The sequence below is a fragment of the Danio rerio genome, chromosome 7 (genome assembly GCF_052040795.2).
Source record: "Danio rerio strain M-AB ecotype USA chromosome 7, GRCz13ab, whole genome shotgun sequence".
Taxonomy (NCBI): Eukaryota; Metazoa; Chordata; class Actinopteri; order Cypriniformes; family Danionidae; genus Danio; species Danio rerio.
Window position 1 is genome coordinate 50453960 of NC_141027.1, and position 21041 is coordinate 50475000.

Sequence of the window (21041 nt, forward strand, 5' to 3'; positions counted from 1 at the left end):
ATTCATCTCTTTAAGCTAAGCACAAAGTACATGTTCTTACAAAACTGTGAGAATTGGAGTATCAGATATTCATTTATTCATTTTTCTTTGGCTTAGTCTCTTATTTATCAGGAGTCGCCACAGCGAAATCAACAGCGCCAACTTTTCCAGCATATGTTTTGCACAGCGGATGCCCTTCCAGCCGCAATCCAGTCCTGGAAAACAGCCGTACAGCCTCACATTCACACACACACACACATTCATATATTATGGGCAATTTACTTAATCCAATTCACCTATAGCACATGTCTTTGGCCTGTGGGAGAAACCGGAAACCCACGCGAACATGGGCAGAACATGCACACTCCACACCGAAAGGCCAACTGTCCCAGCCAGGACTAGGCATGGGCCGGTATAAGATTCAGACGGTATGATAACCTTAGAAAAAAAATATCATGGTTTCATATCCTGGTATTGTGATTACTGCTCTAAAATACATTCTTTTTAAATGTCTGGGTAAAAAACAAAAACTTTTTTTTCCCTTTGAACACAATACATTTTATGTTTTGAAATATTTCTAATATTTTGGAGCTATAAACATGTCAGGCTAAATAATTAAAATGAATCATTGACTTCTGCTGTCTTCATTAGTTTCAAAAACACAGATTTCATTACAATTAAAAACGGCAACTTTAGATTTTGTTTTTTTTTGCTGGAGATACTGTTGTCCTAAAAAAAAATGTAAAGAAAAAATCTAACACATACACGGTATTACAGAAAATTTTTACGATTTTAAAACCTTGACTTTTCAAACCGCGGTATATCTTAAAAATTGTTATCATCCCATGCCTAGCCGGGACTTAGACCTGCGACCTTCTTGCTGTGAGGCAACAGCACTAACCACTACGCCACCAATATATCAGATATTTATCAATAAAATTAAGATGTTTGTCAATATTTCCAAAAAAGGAAAAAAAAGAAACAATAATTATCAGCGCTGCAGTGTTACAAGGTAAACTTGTAATGCCATGGAAGCATTAAAGTGATGCATTCTAAATAATGGTCACTTTTAAAAACTCACACAATATATTTTGCATATAATTTTTGCTGCTGTACAACCACACTGACTTTCAATACCTCAAAAAATAAACAAAATAAAAAGCTATACATTTTTTCAACAAAATAAGTAATAAAAGTTTGAAATTACATTATAAAGCTTATTATAAAAGTTAGTCGGTGACAACTGAATTATTATTTTAGGTTGGACATTCCCTTTATGGCCTCGTCAACCTGACAGTTACAATTTAAGGCACCATCTGACAATTGGGGAAACTGAAACCCATCAGAATGAATGCAGCACCACATGCATGTTTTATTACATTGAATGAATGGTATGATTTCACCTAAAAAAGTGAGTAGCAGAATGTTGCCAAGTCCATGGTTCTCTGCAGTAAAAAAAACCCAAGTCCACAGAATCAACTGAAGAGAAATGGGTTCACTGTAAAACCCAAAGATTTAAAGGGCACCTATGGTAAAAAATCTACTTTTCAAGCTGTTTGGACAGATCTGTGTGTTGGTATAGTGTATAGACCGTCATACTGGGGTGATATGAACACACCCAGTCCTTTTTTTTCAATTTAACTACAAAAAAAAGGGTCGGCCAATTGGAGCTGTTTTCAAATCGATCGCACCATTACTTAGGTGTGCGATCCCCCCGCCCACCAAATTGATTGACAGCTGCGCGCATTAACATGTTCCGGTAGTCGCGTGTATATGTCAACAAGACCAGGCAGACATACGCAAAGCAACCGGGAATAAAAGCTCTGTTCTGTTCGCTAGGATCAGCAATCATCATCAAATGTGACTAAGAGTAAGTTTCACATGTTTAAAGTGTTTTAAAACAGAGTATGTGTGTAATTAATTACAGCGTTTTACTTCAGCTTTACTTCATCAGCACAGCCGCGTGTCAGAACAATTATAAAAGAAGACGCTTCAATCCCGGTTTGTGGAAGTTAAATCAGGTTTATTTTGTACATTAGCATAACAGATATCCACACTTGAGGTTAGCCTTAACTAGGCTAAGCGCGCTCTGTCTGTCTACCTGCCTGCGTGTGTGTGTGTGTGTGTATCATCTGCAGTGTGTGTGTGTGTGTGTGTGTTTGTGTGTGTGCGCATATTGTGTGTGACTCATCAATGCAACTTCACAATACTGATTAGTAAAGATTAGTTCTTACTGTAGTATCTCACAAACGCTACGTGAGACCTCCTTCCTTTAAGTCTGTCTGTTGTCTGACGCAGCTGAGGGAGGAGGCATGTAGAAACAGTGGGCGGGAAAGAAAAAGCTTAAAGGCGCAGTACGACAAAACCACCCTCTGCTGGAAATCAGTATAAGACAGCATCTTGTAAAAGGTATAATGAAAAATCTGATGGGTATTTTGATCTGAAACTTTATATATACATTCTAGAGACGCAAAAGACTTATATTAAATCTGAAAAAAGGGGTAAGGTGCCCTTTAAGGTAACTCAAACCATTTGAGGAAACCGATTGCAACAAACCATTTAAGTTCAAAAACTAATCCTAATGAGTACTGTAAACTTAATCCATTTAAATAAAGCAATTTGAGCACAGTAAAACCCAATAAATGAAGAGAACTCAAACCAACTGAGTACTGTAAAACCCAACAAATAAAGGAAACTCAACTTATTGCTACAAACCATTTGAGTTAAAAAACTAATCCATATAAGTACTGTGAACTTACTCCATTTAAGTTGAAGTAATGAGGTATTTAATTAACTCATTACCTTCAACACTGAGTTCAAAACTCTTTTCGAATGAGTAGAATTATCTTTCAGTAAATTTTGAGTTAACTACACTCATTTCATTTGATGAAGTTGACTGTTGGGTTTTACAGAGTAATTATAGTGAAAGGAACCACAAAATTCAAAATAAGCCCCACAAAAACATCATTTCCAGTATATTATATATGTCATCACATTCCTTACAGTCCTTCCATTTATTAGTATACAGTGGTCCCTCGTTAACCGCGGGAGTTACATTCTAAAAAAAAAAGCCTGCAATAGGTGAAATCCATGAAGTACTCAGCTTTTTTTTAACAATTATTATACATGTTTCAAGGTTGTAAAAGCCCTCACTACACTATTTTCTTAGATAGGCATTAACATTTTCACACTTTTCTCTCGTGTTTAAACACTCAAGAAACTTCTACCTTCCTTTAGCATGTCCAGAAGTCAAAATTTTTGTGCAATGGTTAGCGTCTTCCTCTGCCTTTTGGGTGCTACTGTGGGTGCCTTTGAAGGTGCAGAATGTTTTATCTACATTATGGGGTTTGTTGGAGAGAATTCTGGCAAACATACAGTCCAGCACTTCAGAGTCACACTGCTGGCGATCAAAGATTAATGTCAATTTGGCAAGCTGAACACATTCTGTACTGTACACTGATACATGGCACGAATGAGATTGATCGACAGTGGTCTACAGCCAATCAGGACGCAGAACACAATGTGCTATACAAACAAATTAGCAAAACTGTGAGACCTTGAAAGGTGAACCGCGTTATGGCGGGGGACCACTGTATCTCATGTCCTTCCACTTTGATTGGGCGACTTATGAGCTAGTTTTAATTAGCAATTGGATTTGTTATGAATACCTGGCAACCCTGAGCAGTAGCATAATAGCACTTGATTTTTTGTGCTATTCAACAAGGCAGCCCCTATGATGTGACCATATACATGTTAAACATAAGACCACCGATGACTGATCTCATGTAAGCGAACACAATTGAAACCATTAAAACAAACATGCAGAATTATTACAGCACTACAAAGTGAAAAAGCATCTGAGCACCTTAAAGGTTTTCCAGCCACTGTATATCATTGAAAGCACAGACAGAGATAACAGAATATTTAAGCTGTGTGATCAGTTCTACAGGAACCTTTGGCCATTCAAAAAGTCCCACTGGTACACCAGATCCAGTCGTCAAGCGTGAAATTATGAGTTTACAGATAACATCAGACAAGGTCCAAGCTCAAATTCGGCCTTGAAAGGCATTATTCAGCACACATTAAGAGATGGGGGAGATCCTCATTCACATTCTAATAGCTCAGGCAGAGAAGCTACGATCAATAGCTGGACCCTCCAGGCAAGGCTGAGGAACCATGCGGCACAGCCGTCCAGAAAACATATGTATAAAATTGCACAGAGCCTCCCCGGTTTCCATAGAAACATTCAAGTTGCCTTAGACAGAGAGAAAAAAAAAGAAGTGTGTAGCTATTATTCTATTGCTGGCGTGCGCTGTGCAATGATTGGTTGATACTACAGTCACACTATTAATACACTGAAAGTGTGATTTCTAAATTGCTAGTCTACAAGCTTGGTGTACATATAGTCAATCCTGCAAATCACCTGTTCAAATTCTCTTTAATTTACTCTCATGTAAAACAAAGCTGACGCCTCTCCATTGTGAATAAAGGGGCAGCAAGCATCAGCAACCACCTGACTAATGACACGGTCAGACCAAAGCCCACCATCTGGACAGGATATTCAGCCCTACTGAGTTCTTTACCAACCAATCATGCGTGCAAAATGACATGACACCTCATTTCATTCATACAGTACCAGCGTGATGATGACACAAACAGCCAAACAATATAATAAATGGATTTTTATTGTCACACTGCCTTTTTCCCAGTGTGTAGAGATTATTGTTTAGCCTTCAATCATTTGTAACTGGGTGAGTTTGACGTGTTCATGCTTGAGTACCTTTTTTAGTAACACAAATAAGGGACTTTCTGAAGGACTAGTTCACCTACATATTTATTCTGTCCCTTGTCATTCTCATTCTAAAATCGATTCACTTCCTTTCTTTTGTGGAATATAAAAGGTATCTGTATGAATTTTTTTTTTAAATGTATGGTATTTAAAAAAATCCTGGACACTAGAACTGCACAATATTGGAAAATCTGATATTGCTGTATTTTATTTTTCTGCAATAAATTTGCAATGTGAATCCCGTTTCACAAGATAGTTTGAATAGCACTGTTTGGCGGTTTTTCTGGAGGGTCTGACAGTATTTGGGTAAAATACTGGGTATTTGGGTATTTGGGTAAAAAAAATGCTTTTCATCTTTGCTTTGTCCTGTTTCTAGCTCAAATATCCAATAAATCTCAGATCAAGTAAAAATAGTAATTTGTTTTCACCTTCAGAGCAAATTGATCAAAATGAATAGTTTTTCCTTTATAACAAGCTACATTAACTGCCAATGGAATGCATAAAATAATCTTGCTTTTGCTTTGAAATGGAGATATCTGGTCTAGAAACAAGACAAATTGTGTTTACTGTAAATAATTAAACACAATTAATCTTCGTTATACATCCAAACATCATCATGTTTGTGCCCAAATGTTGAAATGCTCAGTCACAGACCCTTAAAACACAAGCAAATTATAAACCTTTACTCATTTATGGTTACACCTAGCAATGACTCTACAAATCACATGTGTTCTGTAGATCCTGGTGAACTATAATTCAGACTCAACACACATTGTGATATCGATGCTGAACCGATATATTGTGCATGCCTACTGAATACTCTTTGCATGTTATCCATATGTTTATGTACAGTTTAAGTCAGAATTATTAGCCCCCCTGACTTATTACCCGCCTGTTTATTCCCCAATTTTTTGTTTAATGGAGAGAATATTTGTTTCAATACATTTCTAAACATAATAGTTTTAATGACTCATTTCCAATAACTGATTTATTTTATCTTTGCCATGATGACAGTACATAATATTAGACTGCATTTTTCTATACAGCTTAAAGTGACATTTAAAGGATTAACTATATTAATTAGGTTAACTAGAAAGGATTGGGTAATTAGGCAAGTTATTGTATACCAATGATTGGTTCTGTAGACTATCGTAAAAAATATAGCTTAAAGGGGCTAATAATTTTGACTTAAAAACTGCTTTTGGTTCTAGCCGAAAAAAATAAATAAATACTGTAAGACTTTATCCAGAAGATATCAGACATACTGTGAAAATTTCCTTGCTCTGTTAAACATCATTTGGGTAATATTTAAAAAAGAAAAAAAAATTCAAAGGGGGGTTAATAATTCTGACTTCAACTGTATATAGTACAGATTAACCAAAATGACAGAATAAGTCAAAACTAATAATAACTGTGCATATAATTCTGAGTTATTTCAAAGTATTAAATTCATACAATCAAGTTTATCGGAGCAACATGTGGAGAAGCAGATAGAAATCATTGTGCGTTAAAGTGGCAATGACTGTTTTATAAATTCTTGGGAGCTGGTCATTTTTAATAAATCACACATAACACAAAGTGTCCAAAAATTGGACTGATCTGGTTTTGAGCTCAATGATCCGGACGCAACTGTTAACAGCCCACTGGAGTGGAAGATTATCGGCGAATACAGTTTTGACCGGTTCAACACATAAAAGCAATCACAGCATGAAGCTGACATGGAATCTAGCACATCAAATGTATTGGCCACTTCTATAGCAATTTTGCTTTTCTTGAATCTTCTGTAAACAAATATTTTAAAGTAATTTTATTGTAATAGAAAATATGCCACATCGAGGCATCTCTGGTGCAGCTTACAGTCATTGTTAATGTAGTGCAAAAGTGCAAAGTGTAGTTCCATTTTTTTAAAGGTGCGCGGGTATGTGACCACGCGAAAGCTGCACTGAACCATACTCATGCATTCAACCCAGAAGTATAAATCAGCCTTAACTGAGCGGGGGTCACATGACTTTACTCGTGGTAGGAAAAATAATTGACCTGGAACAATTAGATCGATTATAGAATATTCACCCAGCCCATCAGAACTGAAACATGCATATTCATAAAAAGCACATCAAACATACAAAATGAAAGCTCAAACATGCTTTATTGATGTGATAAACAAACAAAGTTTATTTTCAGTTTACCTAATTGATCTTCTCTATGTAGCTGCATTGATCAGAGTTCATACATGAACAAAAGCTTTCGATTAGTTCTTATAAATATATTGTGTCTTTTCAGAAGACCCTGATTAAATGGCTTAATTCATTTGGATTGTTTACAAATGTTTAAGTAGCTTTCAGTGGAGTGACAGGATGGTCTACTTTGTGCACTCGAAGGCTTAAGCATTGGCATATCTTGGCATATCCTTGCTTATAAATCTGGGTTTACTCCCCTCATATCTCCAAACTAACATTTGTAAAAACCTGTCTTTAACTATAGCCTTCATTCTCAGGAAGTTTAATAACTGTCTGCACCAGTGGGGTGATGCTTCGCTTTGAAAATGAGCAAGAAAATTGCATCTTGATCAGTTAGATCGGTTATTTGCAATTTTTTGAGATCCTCCAATCGCAATGTGAGCTAATGATTTGACCAGCTTCAAGCTGTCTGAAAAATTTAATCAAGACGTCGCTTGCTCAGCAGCAGTTGAGCATTAACTTATAATTATTAACTTATTATTACAATACCAACAGCTGTCCAATTTAAAGGTGCACTATAGCTGATTTAGCTTCCTTATAAACTTGTGTATAGGTCTAAAGTTTTAGCATGTCGTTTTGTGTTTCCTTCTATTGCAATCATCACTTTAGCATTATTGTTAATAGTAATATGATTTGTTAAGCGTTATTTTGCTTCATTCTGCTATGATAAATAGACATCCACTCTTGCATTGGGCTAATGAGAGCTGTACAACAATGTTAAAGCTTACAATCGGGGCTTGGAGCAAGCTGCTGGGAGAAGACGGTAACACTGAATTACACTAAATAGTTGCCCTGTGTCTCATCTGGTTGCCCGCTGACGACAACATTGCCAAGAGTTGCCGGACAACATTGCTCTAAAAGTTGCCCAATGTATCATCACCTTCAGGCTTTATCAACCTTGTCTTATGGGTTTAAAATGAAAGAACGATAACGATTTTCCCATTAACCCTTGTAACTTCATGAAAGAGTTGTCCAGAATTTCATTCAAAATGTGTCTGAAGCCGAGTAAAAGAATGGCAGATTGTATGTTCTCTATTTTCACCAAACTCTCTGTTTCTGTCCTCTCCCTCCACATCTGCTTCTGCAGTTGATTCCTTTCACTCATTTCACCCCCTCTCCCTCCCTGTCCATGTAATACCAGTGTATTCCTATTAATCTGCACTTGCCGGCTTGAACTTGCTCATAGACACGCGAACACTTTACACGGGCTGCAGGCTAAACGTCTATCCTAATTAAACCCGGAATTAGTCCATCTGTTGAGTGGCGGTGCCCACTGTTTGGACTGTGTCACGGCAGATGTACTGGTAGCATTTCAGGACACTTACATGCTCTTATGGTAAGATTCAATTTGTGTAATTATTGCTCCTGGCTGTGCTATTTCTGATAAAACGGCAAATGGCAAATCAAGTCACATCAGAACTGTCCAAGTCAGTCCCGTTCAGACTCCAACCTTAGGACTGTCAAACCCCACAGCTAAAACTTCAACAGGTCGTGTTAAGTACAGATAGCACACCTAGGAAGAAGGCAAAACTGGAAGATGGTGCTGACAGGGATGTTGTGATGGAGATAGAGAGAGGGACATGGTAGGGACAACAGCAGGAGTTAAGGGTCTCTGCTGTGTTTCTCTGATAAAAGGCTTCACAGCTGCATCAGGCACTGGGGAGCAATTTTCTGCATCGGGGAAGGGGGAGGGGACCACCTAAACTACACAATGCAATGCACAACACCATACCACTGACAATATTAGAAATAGCACAAATAAACAGCTTCATTTTAGTCCGCACGATTTACAAACAAAATATAACATTGACCTTCTTTTGAGACTTATATGTCAGATTTACACTATAAATGTAGCCCATGAAATCTACAGTTTTAAGATCATAAACTACGGAATTCCTAATCAAGAACAAAAAAAGAATTTTTAGTAGATATAACATTCCCGATCTCACAATTTGCCCAAAAATAGGATAATTTGTACAAATTTGAATACAAGTACAAAGGCTGATTAAAGGACGATTTAAATCATGTTCTAAAAGCAACAGTGTTTATGTCCTAAGAAGCACATTAAAAGTAAATATTATATAAACAGCTACAGAAAATTAGGGCAATGATCACCTCAGGCACACCTCATGCGCTTTATTCAGTGTTAAATGCTAATAATGTGAGTTTATTTGACATGATATGGTGCGTTGGTGACGCGAACTGAAGAGTGAAGGGTAGTCGCGGGGGCTTTTCAGATCATTTTGGATGGGCACTTTCTATCCAAGACTAAAAAGGGCATGTGCACTGCACAGGTTGAGCGACTCTGTGACTGTTAATTTCATTTATGATCATATAAATATTATTACATTTATTAATAATAATATAATATATTAATACATTTTTTAATTTTAAACATCAAAGAATTGCAAAATCACTCAGATTTATTTTGCTTATGTCTGATTATAAGTTTTAATTCTTCCACCTGTTTCTTCAGTTCAATTATCACTACTCTCTATCATTCATATGCTTTTGACACGACCTCTCAAAAGTTGTAAATGCAAATTATTGTAAGTCAAGACTACCTGAATCTATGTAGTTTAACAACTAAATGTGCTAAAATGTTGGGATTGCTTGTTTTAATATTGTAAGGTGAAGAAACTTATTCATCATAAGTTAACTGCACTTACGTTTATTAGTGAGGGCAGCTATTGCTTTTACTGTGTAGGCTGTGTTTTAGTAAAACTAAACCAAGGGTTAAACACTACCTATACTATTGATGTATATTGTTAAATCTTTCAGATTAGTGCATTAGCCCACCCACCTGTTCTGCCTTTAGGTCAATGTATGACCTTAAGTTACTGGGTTAATCCAATGTTTGTCCCAGCTAATATGTGCAGTATTGTTTTAGTTATTTAGCATCCATTTGCAGTACATCCTCAAACTCATTTATCGAAATATAATAATCTAAAACAACACTGCCACTACTCATTTTATATTCCTCACCATGACAATGTTTGGCCACGAAACACTGGCAGCTCTTGCAGGAAAAGCATGGAATCTCTCGAAAAATGCTCCTCGGGCACGGAAGAGAGAATTCAGTGGAAAAGAAGTTAATGAAGAGCGACAAGAATGAGCAATAAACCACAACTAAATATACAATCTATTTATATAATTGCTAGTCAACAAGGAGCAAAATGTTGGCAGTTCATTCCAGCTATAAATGCGCACCATATCTAATCCCGCATAAGAGTCCATCAGTGGAATCAGGCCGGCTCTACCAATCACTCTGGCGTTTGCATTCCTTCAACGTTTTTGTTTTTTTTTCAGCAGGATTAATTTCTTGCGTTTGACGTAAAGGCCGCGTACTCCTCCGTAGATTAATCTGTGTACATTTTACAGTGTTAATAGTGGAGACTGAATGTAATCTACATAAATCAAGGGTGGGAAAGAGGGGCAACGAGGACTGTTGCTGTCTGCCTCTGATCTCTAAGATGGAAAGCATGGCCATTGTGAGAAAAGGCTTGTGGGAAGGGGGGCGCAGCCATGACAACCAACCACTGCTATCCGGCACTTACTAAATGAGAGCCAACCGAAAGCTGGAATATGTCTGGGAGACGGCAACCCCCTCAGACAGAAACACACTGACAAATTGTTCACAAAGTCAGCTCAGCAAGACAGTCAACAGCTGACATTTCAAACAGGCTTTTCAAGGCTAAAACACAAAACATTCTTTGTGCCGATCAAGAAGATGCATCCTAAAGCATAATATAATATTCCCCTGATAACAGCATTATTTTAAAACAGTACTCCTTCGTTAGTGAAAGACACTATACAGACCTATTTTGCATATAACAAGGCACTGTGTTATTACTGTCTTGTGATACCAAAGCATTTCATTAGAACTTTTATTTTGTCAATGAATTTAAAGTCAGTATAGGCTTTAAGTGTAGAGGAAGATTTCTTAGTTCCTATAACTATTGTCGGAAATACCAACTTTTTGGTTTGTTTTGCACAGCATAAAGTGGAAATGATTTAAGTTGTAGGACTTAAGAGATTGGAAAAACTAAATCAGCCTCTACTCCAAAGTAGTGTGTCTTAACTAAAAGTAAAGACTCAGACAGATTACACGATTTTAATTGTCGGTTACGAAAGTCACTGTCAGACTATGTGATTTTTTTCTTGATAAAATCTTGACTTGTTGTGGGTAACAAGTGTGCCAGACTACACGTTCCTTCATGATCAGTCATCCCGTGAAGTCTATGACGAGTGTTATTGACCAAAGCATCCACTTGTGTTGTTATAACAATATTTCTTATATCAATTTCAATTTTTTTTCTTATTTCACTCTTAATAAGCACTGATGCTTGCAGACAACTAATAACTACATTATTTTTATGACATTGATAGGACAAAACTTATGAATCCTTTTCAATATTAAGATATTTTGAGACAGAGAATATGAAAGCACATCAGCACCAAGGACACCAGATATTCAAGACATAATCTTTAAAATATTGACATAATAAAATGAGCAAATATATGACAGAGGTTTGTGACACAACAATTACAGGGAAGCATTCAATAAATCCTTGATTTCCACAAAACAAAACACAAACAAAAATATAATTTGTTTATTTTTTTGGAAATATATATCTTATTTAAAACAAATTTTGTTTGGTATAATTTATATCTTAATTTTAATGCATCTTTTGTTGCTCAGTTATCTATAAACAAGAATAACAAATCACATTTGAAGTGAAGTGCTTCAAAACAAGTCTAAATATTCACCGTTTTAGAGAAGCCTATGTTAAACTGTTTTCACTATTAACGACAAATTTGAATAAGCAGGAAATGCTTTTGTGATTTAGTAGCAGCACTAAAAAATTTTCCCATATTACCTCGGGAGAACAAACTCTGTTGGAAGACTGAGAGAACTCAGAAACTTGTTGTGAGAATAAAAATGTTGCATATTTCTGCCAGTTTGTCAGATAAAATTACTTTAACAACTTTTTTTTTTCAATTAAGGTGTTTTAAGTTTGCATAGCCAATGATTAATGTTGTTCACCCGTGACCCACTTATGAGTAAATATGCAATCTATTTTTGACTACCTGACCAGTGCATTAATGGCAGCAACCACTGATATATCGGAAAAATTATGTGCTCCTAATGCACAGTGTCACCCATGTGACGGAACTCGTCATGAAGAACGAGAAAAAAAACATTAAACATGCTAGACTTTCTGCAATAGTGAGGCGTCACAGACCTAGTATTGATTGTTTTGAACAATGCCAAATTACACAAAAAAAAAACAAAAAAAAAAAACGATCATGACACTCATTTGTCATTTGTGAATCCCCACAACACCCTACGTCAAGAAAATTGTGCCACAATCGTGACAAATTCATGTGATCTGACCGGGGCTTAACAATAATTGCATTTTAAAGCACATAGTTGACATACTGTATTTACATCGCAAACATAAAAAACCCCAAAAGATAGATCAAATCATTATCTGTGCTACAATTGTTAGCATCACTGAATGACATGCTTAAAATAATGATTTTATGACGAGTTTATGTCACTTAAGAGTACTCATTGACAGTTTGAACACAACCTGGAAAAATCTTGGTGGATAGTTCCTATAACTGAGTTCCTATAATTAACCGGAGATATGGTCCTTAATGGGGAACAATGTAATTAAAACCTTTGACGAACTATGCCTTTAAATTCACTCAATCATTCATTTTCCTTCAGCTTAGTCCCTCATTTATCAGAGGTCACCACAGAAGAATAAACCTCCAACTATTCCAACGTTTTACGCAGCGGATGCCCTTCCAGCTGCAACCCAGTACTGGGAAACACCTACCTGTATACACTCACATTCACATACGCACTCATACACTGAGCCCACTTTAGTTCATCCAATTCACCTATAGCGCATGTCTTTGGACTGTGGGGGAAACCGGAGCACCCGCAGGAAACCCATGCAAACATGGAGAGAACTCCACAGAGAAATGCCCACCTGGGACTCGAACCAGCAACAGTGCTAACCACCGAGCCACTGTGCCGCTGCCTTTAAATTGTGGAATAAAATCATGTATTAAATTTTTCGAAACAGTATGCATAATTTGCATATTTTAAATCCACAGCATACAATCATGCATTAAAATGAGGCTAAATGTCTGAAGCAATTCCAAGATGGGCATTGCTTTGAAATAACATCTCTATTTACGACACATCAGTATTGGAATGAGTTTAAGGCGGCACTATTTGTTTTTCTGAACAATGGCAGGCATTATTTTCACTCTTCAGACTCAATTCACTTTAAAGTGTCAATGCATCAGCCTTCACTCTTATAAATAAAAGGTTCTTTAAAGGACTCAAAAGTTCCATGAAATTCTTTAACAACCATGAAATCTGTCCATTCAAATAGATAAATCTGTTTTTAATTGGGGAAATACAATGGAATTATTGTTTTTTTTTTAATAAATAAAAATAAAAACAGTTTTTTTTTTTAGAATGGTTCACTTTAATTCTGTGAAATGTTAACGCAGCATTTTTAACTGCATTCTGGCAAACAGAAGCAACGGCATCCTACTGTATATGTGGAACCTTGGATTGAAATGAACCCTACGTGCACTGCAGCAAAACGACCATAGTTAATGTGCTTCTGCCCGCAGCTCTTCATATCCGCCTTGCAACAGCATCTCTGCAGTAACAGACACTCACTGGCCCTGAGGTAGTGTGTATATATAGCTTGATTATCTCCATGTCCACGCTGGAAGTGCAGTAAAGGCCTGGAGTTCTAACACGCTCTGCATGAAGCCTGCCCGTACACGCCATCTACCCCTGACCCAGCGAGCGGGCTCTGTTTCTGCCCATGACAGCGTGCGTGATTCAGGTACTTCGCTGCTTCATTAAAGAGCCTCCTTTGGGACACACTGGCGGAGCGAGGAAAGGTGAAGAAGTGGGAATAAGTAGAGGGGATATGAAAAGAGTAAATTTAGTCTCATATTAGGAGTGCCACTAATATAATGTGTTGTAATATAAAGGTCTGGTTAACTGTTAGAAATGTACCCAGTGGCACTTTGAGAGTCAAAAAACAAGCAGGCAAAACTAAATTGATACCTGATGAAAGCTCATGGTCTTTTTTTATTGAAAAAGTGCCACTGACTTGCATTTTATAAATCTCCAAAGACCACTGTTGAAAATAGGGCTGGGTCGATAAATTATATTATATCAAATCTCGATAAAATGTCAATAACAATAAGCTCTGGACTGTTTTACTCTATACTGATCTTAGAGCCAATCAAAGAGCAGAAATTTGCAACAATGAGAATCTAGAAGTGTGTTGATATTAGAAATGTACAAAATTTTTCGCCACCGAAAATTTATAATCCGAAAATATGTTATGCCATTTAATGGACCCTCTAATTTTTGTGGCTTAAGTCATTGTTGGGGTACCCTTTTAAATCTGGAAGCATTTACAACTGATATCGAAATATATATTGTTATCGTTCAGTATGGAAAACCATTACCGAGATTTGCATTTGTGCCATATCGCCAAGCCCGAGTTGAAAATCTAAAATCTTTGGATTTCGGATGTACTGAGTGAGTAAATGCACAGAAAATGTTTAATTTTTGTGGGTGAACTATCATTGAACATAAACTAATAGTGTTTTCAGACCTAGTTACCAAATCCTGAAACCAAATCAAGTTAACTTATGCTGAGTTCAGACTGCGCGTCATGTCAGATGTATTCACACGGCAGGACTATCTGGGCTAGCATTTCGTCGCTGCTTTGTTTACACTGCAAGATGGATCAGCTACAGGGGGTTTCACATTGCATGACTTTACAATAGGAGAATCGTCGAACTTTGTCTCGGTTTGCAAACTACGTCTCACAACCAAACATACGTAAGAGTGACATGGAAACATTGCCAGGTCATGACATAGATATTTTGTTAATAATAAGAAAGAAGCCTTTAGTGTGGTTGAAAATGTACTTATTTTGCTTACCAGGGTTGTGAAAGGAATTAGCAATTTCTCCTTGGCTTATTTCTTTTTCGACCCAGTTGTGACACGTTCAAACAGATACAGGTGCTCCTACCAAATTAACACTAGTTTTTCCTCCATTTCTTAAGTCCAAATTGACTGAAAATAAGCGCACTTAACTTCTCACGCTGGCCTGCAGATACTCATACTAGTGGATGCTGCTCTCTCATTGGCTGTAGGTGATTGTCAATGTTATTTTCAATCAGAACACATTTTTATGCAGCATGATTTTGAATCGGCAAGAGCTCCAGATATTGAGCATGCCAAATATCTCACGCGTGTCAGCGACTCATCTGCGATTCTCCCAGATTGCGTCTTTGATAGTTCACACTGTGCGATTGTTACTCACGTGAACGAGCACCGATTTGCCTGTGATTTCAGGCATTTGTCTGCAGTTTCTCAAAACTCGTCGGTGACCTGTCAGTGAAGGAAAATCAGGGCTTCATGCAGTCTAACCTTGCATTAAAGTAAAAAAGAAAAGGAATAGGAGCAATTCCAGAATTATGGATGTGACATTTATTGTAAAAACTCCAACCATAAATTCACATTGACAGTTTATGTTAACATTATATTAAAACATCTGTTTATTTTTTCCAGAACAACTAACCACAGAGTTAAGGGATCAGAAAAATGTAAATCTGTAAACATGTTTTATACTTTAAATGTGGAAAATAATCATGCGTTACGGATGTGACCAAAACAGTATGTGAGTTTGCAGTATACAACATACATACATTAATTAAACTGCACAACCCAAAAAAATAATGCTATCAAAGGGATACGGGTTGATTCACTATAGAACATACATGATTGATTTAATTTTTGTTAATGTTTTTTGCATTTATGAAGGAAAAGCATTATGGATGTGACATCTCTGCTTTATGGATGTGACCAATGTGAAATTGCTATTCGACTTGACTTCGGTAAATCAAATCAAATTGTTTAAAAGCATTGACAGAAACATTTTGGAGTATTTCTTAAGCACTGTAAAACACTTGCTTACAAAAAAAACACAGAAACGGTTTTAATATTTTGGTGAAAATTAAATTTTTTCATGGCAAGGTTGACATTTGCATGGAATTGTTCATAAGCTGAATGTTGCTTCAATCCTTTTGGTGTTCATAATAAAGTGGACACAAAGAATTGATCTCTGAGACCATTTCTTGTTCACACCATAGAACTCCATCAAATACAAGAATCACACCGATCCCCTTTTCAAACGTCAAGAATTGCACAAGTTTCCTCCTGAGACCACACAACCCAACCTGACAATGTGACCTGACAGGGTGAAAGGTTTCGTGTTGTTTTCAACAGTGACAGAACATGACTGCAGGTATGGCATTCCTCCAGATACACACAGTAGACAAGTTGACCAAAACCTCATTGCTTTTACGTAGAGGAAATGGACTATCGAACCAATCTAAAGGTGGAGGTGTTCTGACACACCCTATGAACTAAGTATTTTTCAATGTTGGTTCAAATTTCAAGTTCAACCCAATTAAAGTTTATTCCTGAGGTTAACAACAAATTTTAACACTTACATTTTAATGAATAAAAAAGTTTATCAAATGCCTTACAATTAAGCATTTTAAAAAGAAATATGAGGAGTTCAGATGCAAAAACCTATAAATGCTGTCTGAAATAGGAATTTATCTCAACCTCCTATGTTTATGTTCACTTGAAAGGCAATGAAAAGAACTTATCTGTCACTATAAATGTAAAATGAATAACACAACACACAAAAGTTGAAGAAAAATGCTAATTTTAGAAAAGAATATCAAATGGCTTTTAGGTTTTTGCATCTAAACGCTTCATATTTTTCTCTCTCTTATGACTTTGTTCAAAAAGTCATTGAGCATCGTATATTGATGTATATTGAAACTGTATATTGATATATATATATATATATATATCAGATCTGATATGTACAGTAGATCAGTTCTGTATGCTGGAGGGAATCATGATATGAACATATTGCAACACCCCTAGTAGATTGTTATATTATCATTGTTTTTTAGCAACCACTACCACAATCCAATCCGTCTCAGCCTGTGATCTCCTGTAATCTTCCTCTGCCGACTTTCAGCAGACTCAGACAGAAAGCACTATGCATGCAACGGCTAAAGCGTCACAAAGAAAACAGGCATGGCAAAAATACAGGCACGTACATCCGTTTTGATTTGGGGAGGTGTGGGAGGGGGGTAAATTAAACTAGAGCGTCCTTTTTACGGTTTCCCATGGGGGTCCCGCTTTAGCTCTGAGAACTCTCTCTCTCTCATCCCCAAAACCACCCCCCTTTCCATCTATCCTTACCCCTCCCCCAAGCTCCTCTTTCTCTGTGTGAGCCTCTCTCATGACATATGGGCTCTCCTCTGCAGCGGCAGCACTGGGAAGCGGCGTTTATTGTGCAGCATTCTCTCAGCAGCCATGCCAACGGCAGCAGAACGAGCAGGAATACCCTCCGCTAAACCAGTCACAAGCAGCCCGCTCTTCTTACCACAGGCGACACCAAGAACCATTTTAAGAACTGGTGCCAATGGTTTAATTGCCGACAGAATGTTCTATTCACGAACGAACAGTACGAGCCTTCGATTCCGCTCAACATTTATTTACAGGTCTCATGTCATAGAAACACATTGCTTGCACTGGTTGCATATTGTTCGGTTAATTGAGAAATCTGCCTATAAATCTGCTGATTGCTATTTAAAGGGGAAGTTAACCCAATAAAGAATATTCTGTCATCCTTTAACTCACTCTTGTCTCGTTCTTCATCTGTGTTAAGACTTCCTTCCTCAGCAGAACACAAGAAAACGTTAGTAACCAAGCTGTTTTGGTGACATTCAAGGAAAAAAAACTCAAGATATTTCTCAAAATATCTTTTATATTATTATGCAGGTTTTTATGCTTGTTTTTATAGGGGGAGGGGTGTTAAACCATAACTGAACTGTCATTTTTAAGAAAACTACTCCATTAAAATGCCATAAAATGGATTGATGAGTGCTGTTTATTTTCATGTGACAATGTATTGAAACAGAAAGTTGTGGCAGGACACACTGAGGGTGGTGGCATAGCTATTTTTGAACAGCCAATAGCTATTTAGTGAAGAACACAGATACTTGAACTTATATTTAGTTCAACTGACTTTAAACAGCTTGCATAACTTATAGAATTAAGTTAGAACGTGATTAACATAGTTTAATAAGTTACAATGAACTAAAAACATATGCTGTCATCATTAATTGATCATATCGCTTTTTACAATATATGCACAATGATCAACCAACAGCTAATCGCTGTTGCTAGGCAGAAGAAGGTGCTCAGAAAGACTACTGGACAAAACTTTGCACACGCCCATGAGTGCAAGATGAGTCATCAATACTTTTGGCTCCTTTTCCTACAGAGAGAAGCTGGGTTTATACTGAATTAATTTATGAAGAACGTGGTTCTCAAGCATTGATTAAGTACACTCAGATATACTGCTACATCCATCATGCTGGTACACTCCTTGAATCTGCATTTGACTGTTCATTGTGACTTCTGCCTGTCTAAAAATGTACAGGCATTCAGTTTAGCCTTGAGTAACAACACTCCTGGTCTTGCCTCCTTGAAAACATCCATCCACCTAAGATTTTTTTTAGCAAATCCTCCATAGACCTATAGGATAGCAAAGTGTCTGCTAATTGCACACTTCAGAATTTTAGTGGATACAACATACTGTCCACGTTTCATAGAAATATAGATACCCTATTCAGTGCATTGCTTTGTACTCTAAATATTGAATATTTGGGGAAGCAAGGTGGCGCAGTGGGTAGCAAGATCACCTCACAGCAACAAGGTTGCTGGTTCGAGCCTCGGCTGGGACAGTTTGCGTTTCTGTGCGGAGTTTGCATGTTCTCCCCGTGATGGCATGGGTTTCCTCCGGGTGCTTTGGTTTTCGCCACAGTCCAAAGACATGGAAAATAGGGGAGTTGAACTTAATTAAATTAAATTGGCTCAGTGTATGTGTGTAAATGTAAGAGTGTATGGGTTATTCCCAGTGCTGGGTTGCAGCTGGAAGGGCATCCGCTGTGTAAAACATATGCTGGATAAGTTGGCGGTTCATTCGGATGTGGCGACCCCTGATTAATAAAGACACTAAGCCAAAAAGAAAATGAATGATTGATGAATGAATGATCACTGGAACAAACATTTGTTAAAACTGAAATACATACAAGTTAATAAACGGCGCACAATACGATTCAATGAGGTCGTCTTTAAAAATATATAAACAAGTACTGTCAGCTGTCAACTACTCATCTATATGTCAAAGTCATGACTGTTAAGAGTGCAGCCTTAATGAGAAACACCAGAAGACGAAGACCAGACTATCAACTCCATGTTCTTCAAAACAGCCGATATATAGTTGCAGTTCATGTGTTGCGTAACAGCTGCAGGCACTTGTCTTGGATACGTCTGGCCAGTGATATCGACTCAATAATTGTTCTCTACCAAAGCCACACCAGAAGAAGCCACTGGCAACAGAACATTGAGCACAAAAAAAGCATTGACGCCAGATCAATAATTCTTCCACACTCCTACGTCATGCAGCCATCCTCAACAACAAGCTGACGTGAATGTAAGAATAATTCCTTTTCTGGTCATATCAACCTGGATGATTGCAGTATTGATTATTGCAACAGCTCAAATAAAAAAAAACACTTTCTTTTTGCCTGTAGCAAACCTGGTTTCGTTTATATCTCAAACTTCAGCACCTATATTTCAGCACCACCGGACTGCAGGAAGAATTAGGTTGAACACCTGGTGCACTATGGATGCACCAAAACTGTCCCATCATCATCATCATCAGCATCATCATCATCCTCAGAGAGCCACCTGATGTCAAACATTCAGTTCTAGAGCTTGTAAATGGATTCAGCAGTGGGACCTGCAAGTGCAACCACATCCCGTTGTCTGACAAATCGGGATTAACGGCATTAGGCAGAAGCAAACCAGAGCCGCAAAGGCAAACTGTCATTTGCGAAAACCAAGTTCCTGTTCTAGAATCAATAACAAAGCGGGGTTTTCAACTTGTTCCACCCAAAATAAAGCATCTTGCAACTGACAGGATGGTCAAAGAAGTAGGCTGGGGTCCTTAATCTCCCCAAAACCTCTCTACACAACGACATGTCAGCTCAAGCAAACGCACACAAACACACACATATACACACATGCGAGCATCACATCTAGTCATCTGGCGAGTGTGTTGAGCAGCTGCAGAAATCAAGCACACAAAAGGACAAACCTGTCTGTCCTTTGCCAAGCGTCTTTTCCAGGCGATACGGTCCCACGTAATTCGCATGTTGTTGGGAGCTGTTGTCTTTCCCCGACGATGACATTTTGCTTTACACGGACGAAGTTGCGATGCCGACAAATTGCTGCAGTTCGGCAATGAAGTATTTCTTGAGTACCGCAGTTATTTCCCCGCCCAGCTCTTGCTCCAGACGCTGTGCCTTTCTCTCTCGCTTGAGAATCGGTGGGGCTGCTGCTCTCCTCCGCGTCTCCCTCTTTCTCTCTCTGCTGCCGAGCGCTCTGATAATCTCACAGCAGTGTGAGTGTGTGCGCGCGCGCGGGTGCGTGTGATGCTCAGCTTGCGCCTGCGTGTGTGCGCGCATAACGCACATTTCTTGACAGAGATGCTTAAAGGTGCTGTTTCAATAATTAGTTTCTTAATATTACAAATTATATTAATACATTTACATGCCTTTACATAGGCTACCTTTATCTTGGTTTTAATGGATACAAAAAGTGTGTTTGTTTGTTTGTTTGTTTGTTTGTTTGTTTGTTTGTTTGTTTGTTTGTTTAGACGTAATGTTTAATCGCTAATTTAAAATGATGCTATAGCCTACCTATACTTATATATCTGTTTGGCATGTTTCATAAATAGTTCTTGCTGGTATGATATGGACAGATTTGTAGATTAAATATTTCGCGTATGTGTTTTTGTTTTTTGTAATCCATC

At 37.6% G+C, this 21041-nt stretch overlaps 1 protein-coding gene across 17 annotated transcripts in view; it reads right to left on the minus strand.

The window, feature by feature from the left end:
• brsk2b (BR serine/threonine kinase 2b) overlaps nucleotides 1-20613 on the minus strand; it is a 268040-nt gene extending 247427 nt beyond the window's left edge. For all 17 annotated transcript variants that reach the window (XM_087261795.1, XM_087261790.1, XM_087261796.1 and 14 more), the window contains exon 1: nucleotides 20325-20613. In XM_087261795.1, coding sequence (XP_087117921.1) covers nucleotides 20325-20418 — 94 coding nt within the window. In that variant the 5' untranslated portion in view covers nucleotides 20419-20613. The remainder of the gene's footprint in view (nucleotides 1-20324) is intronic.
• Nucleotides 20614-21041: the final 428 nt, after the last annotated feature.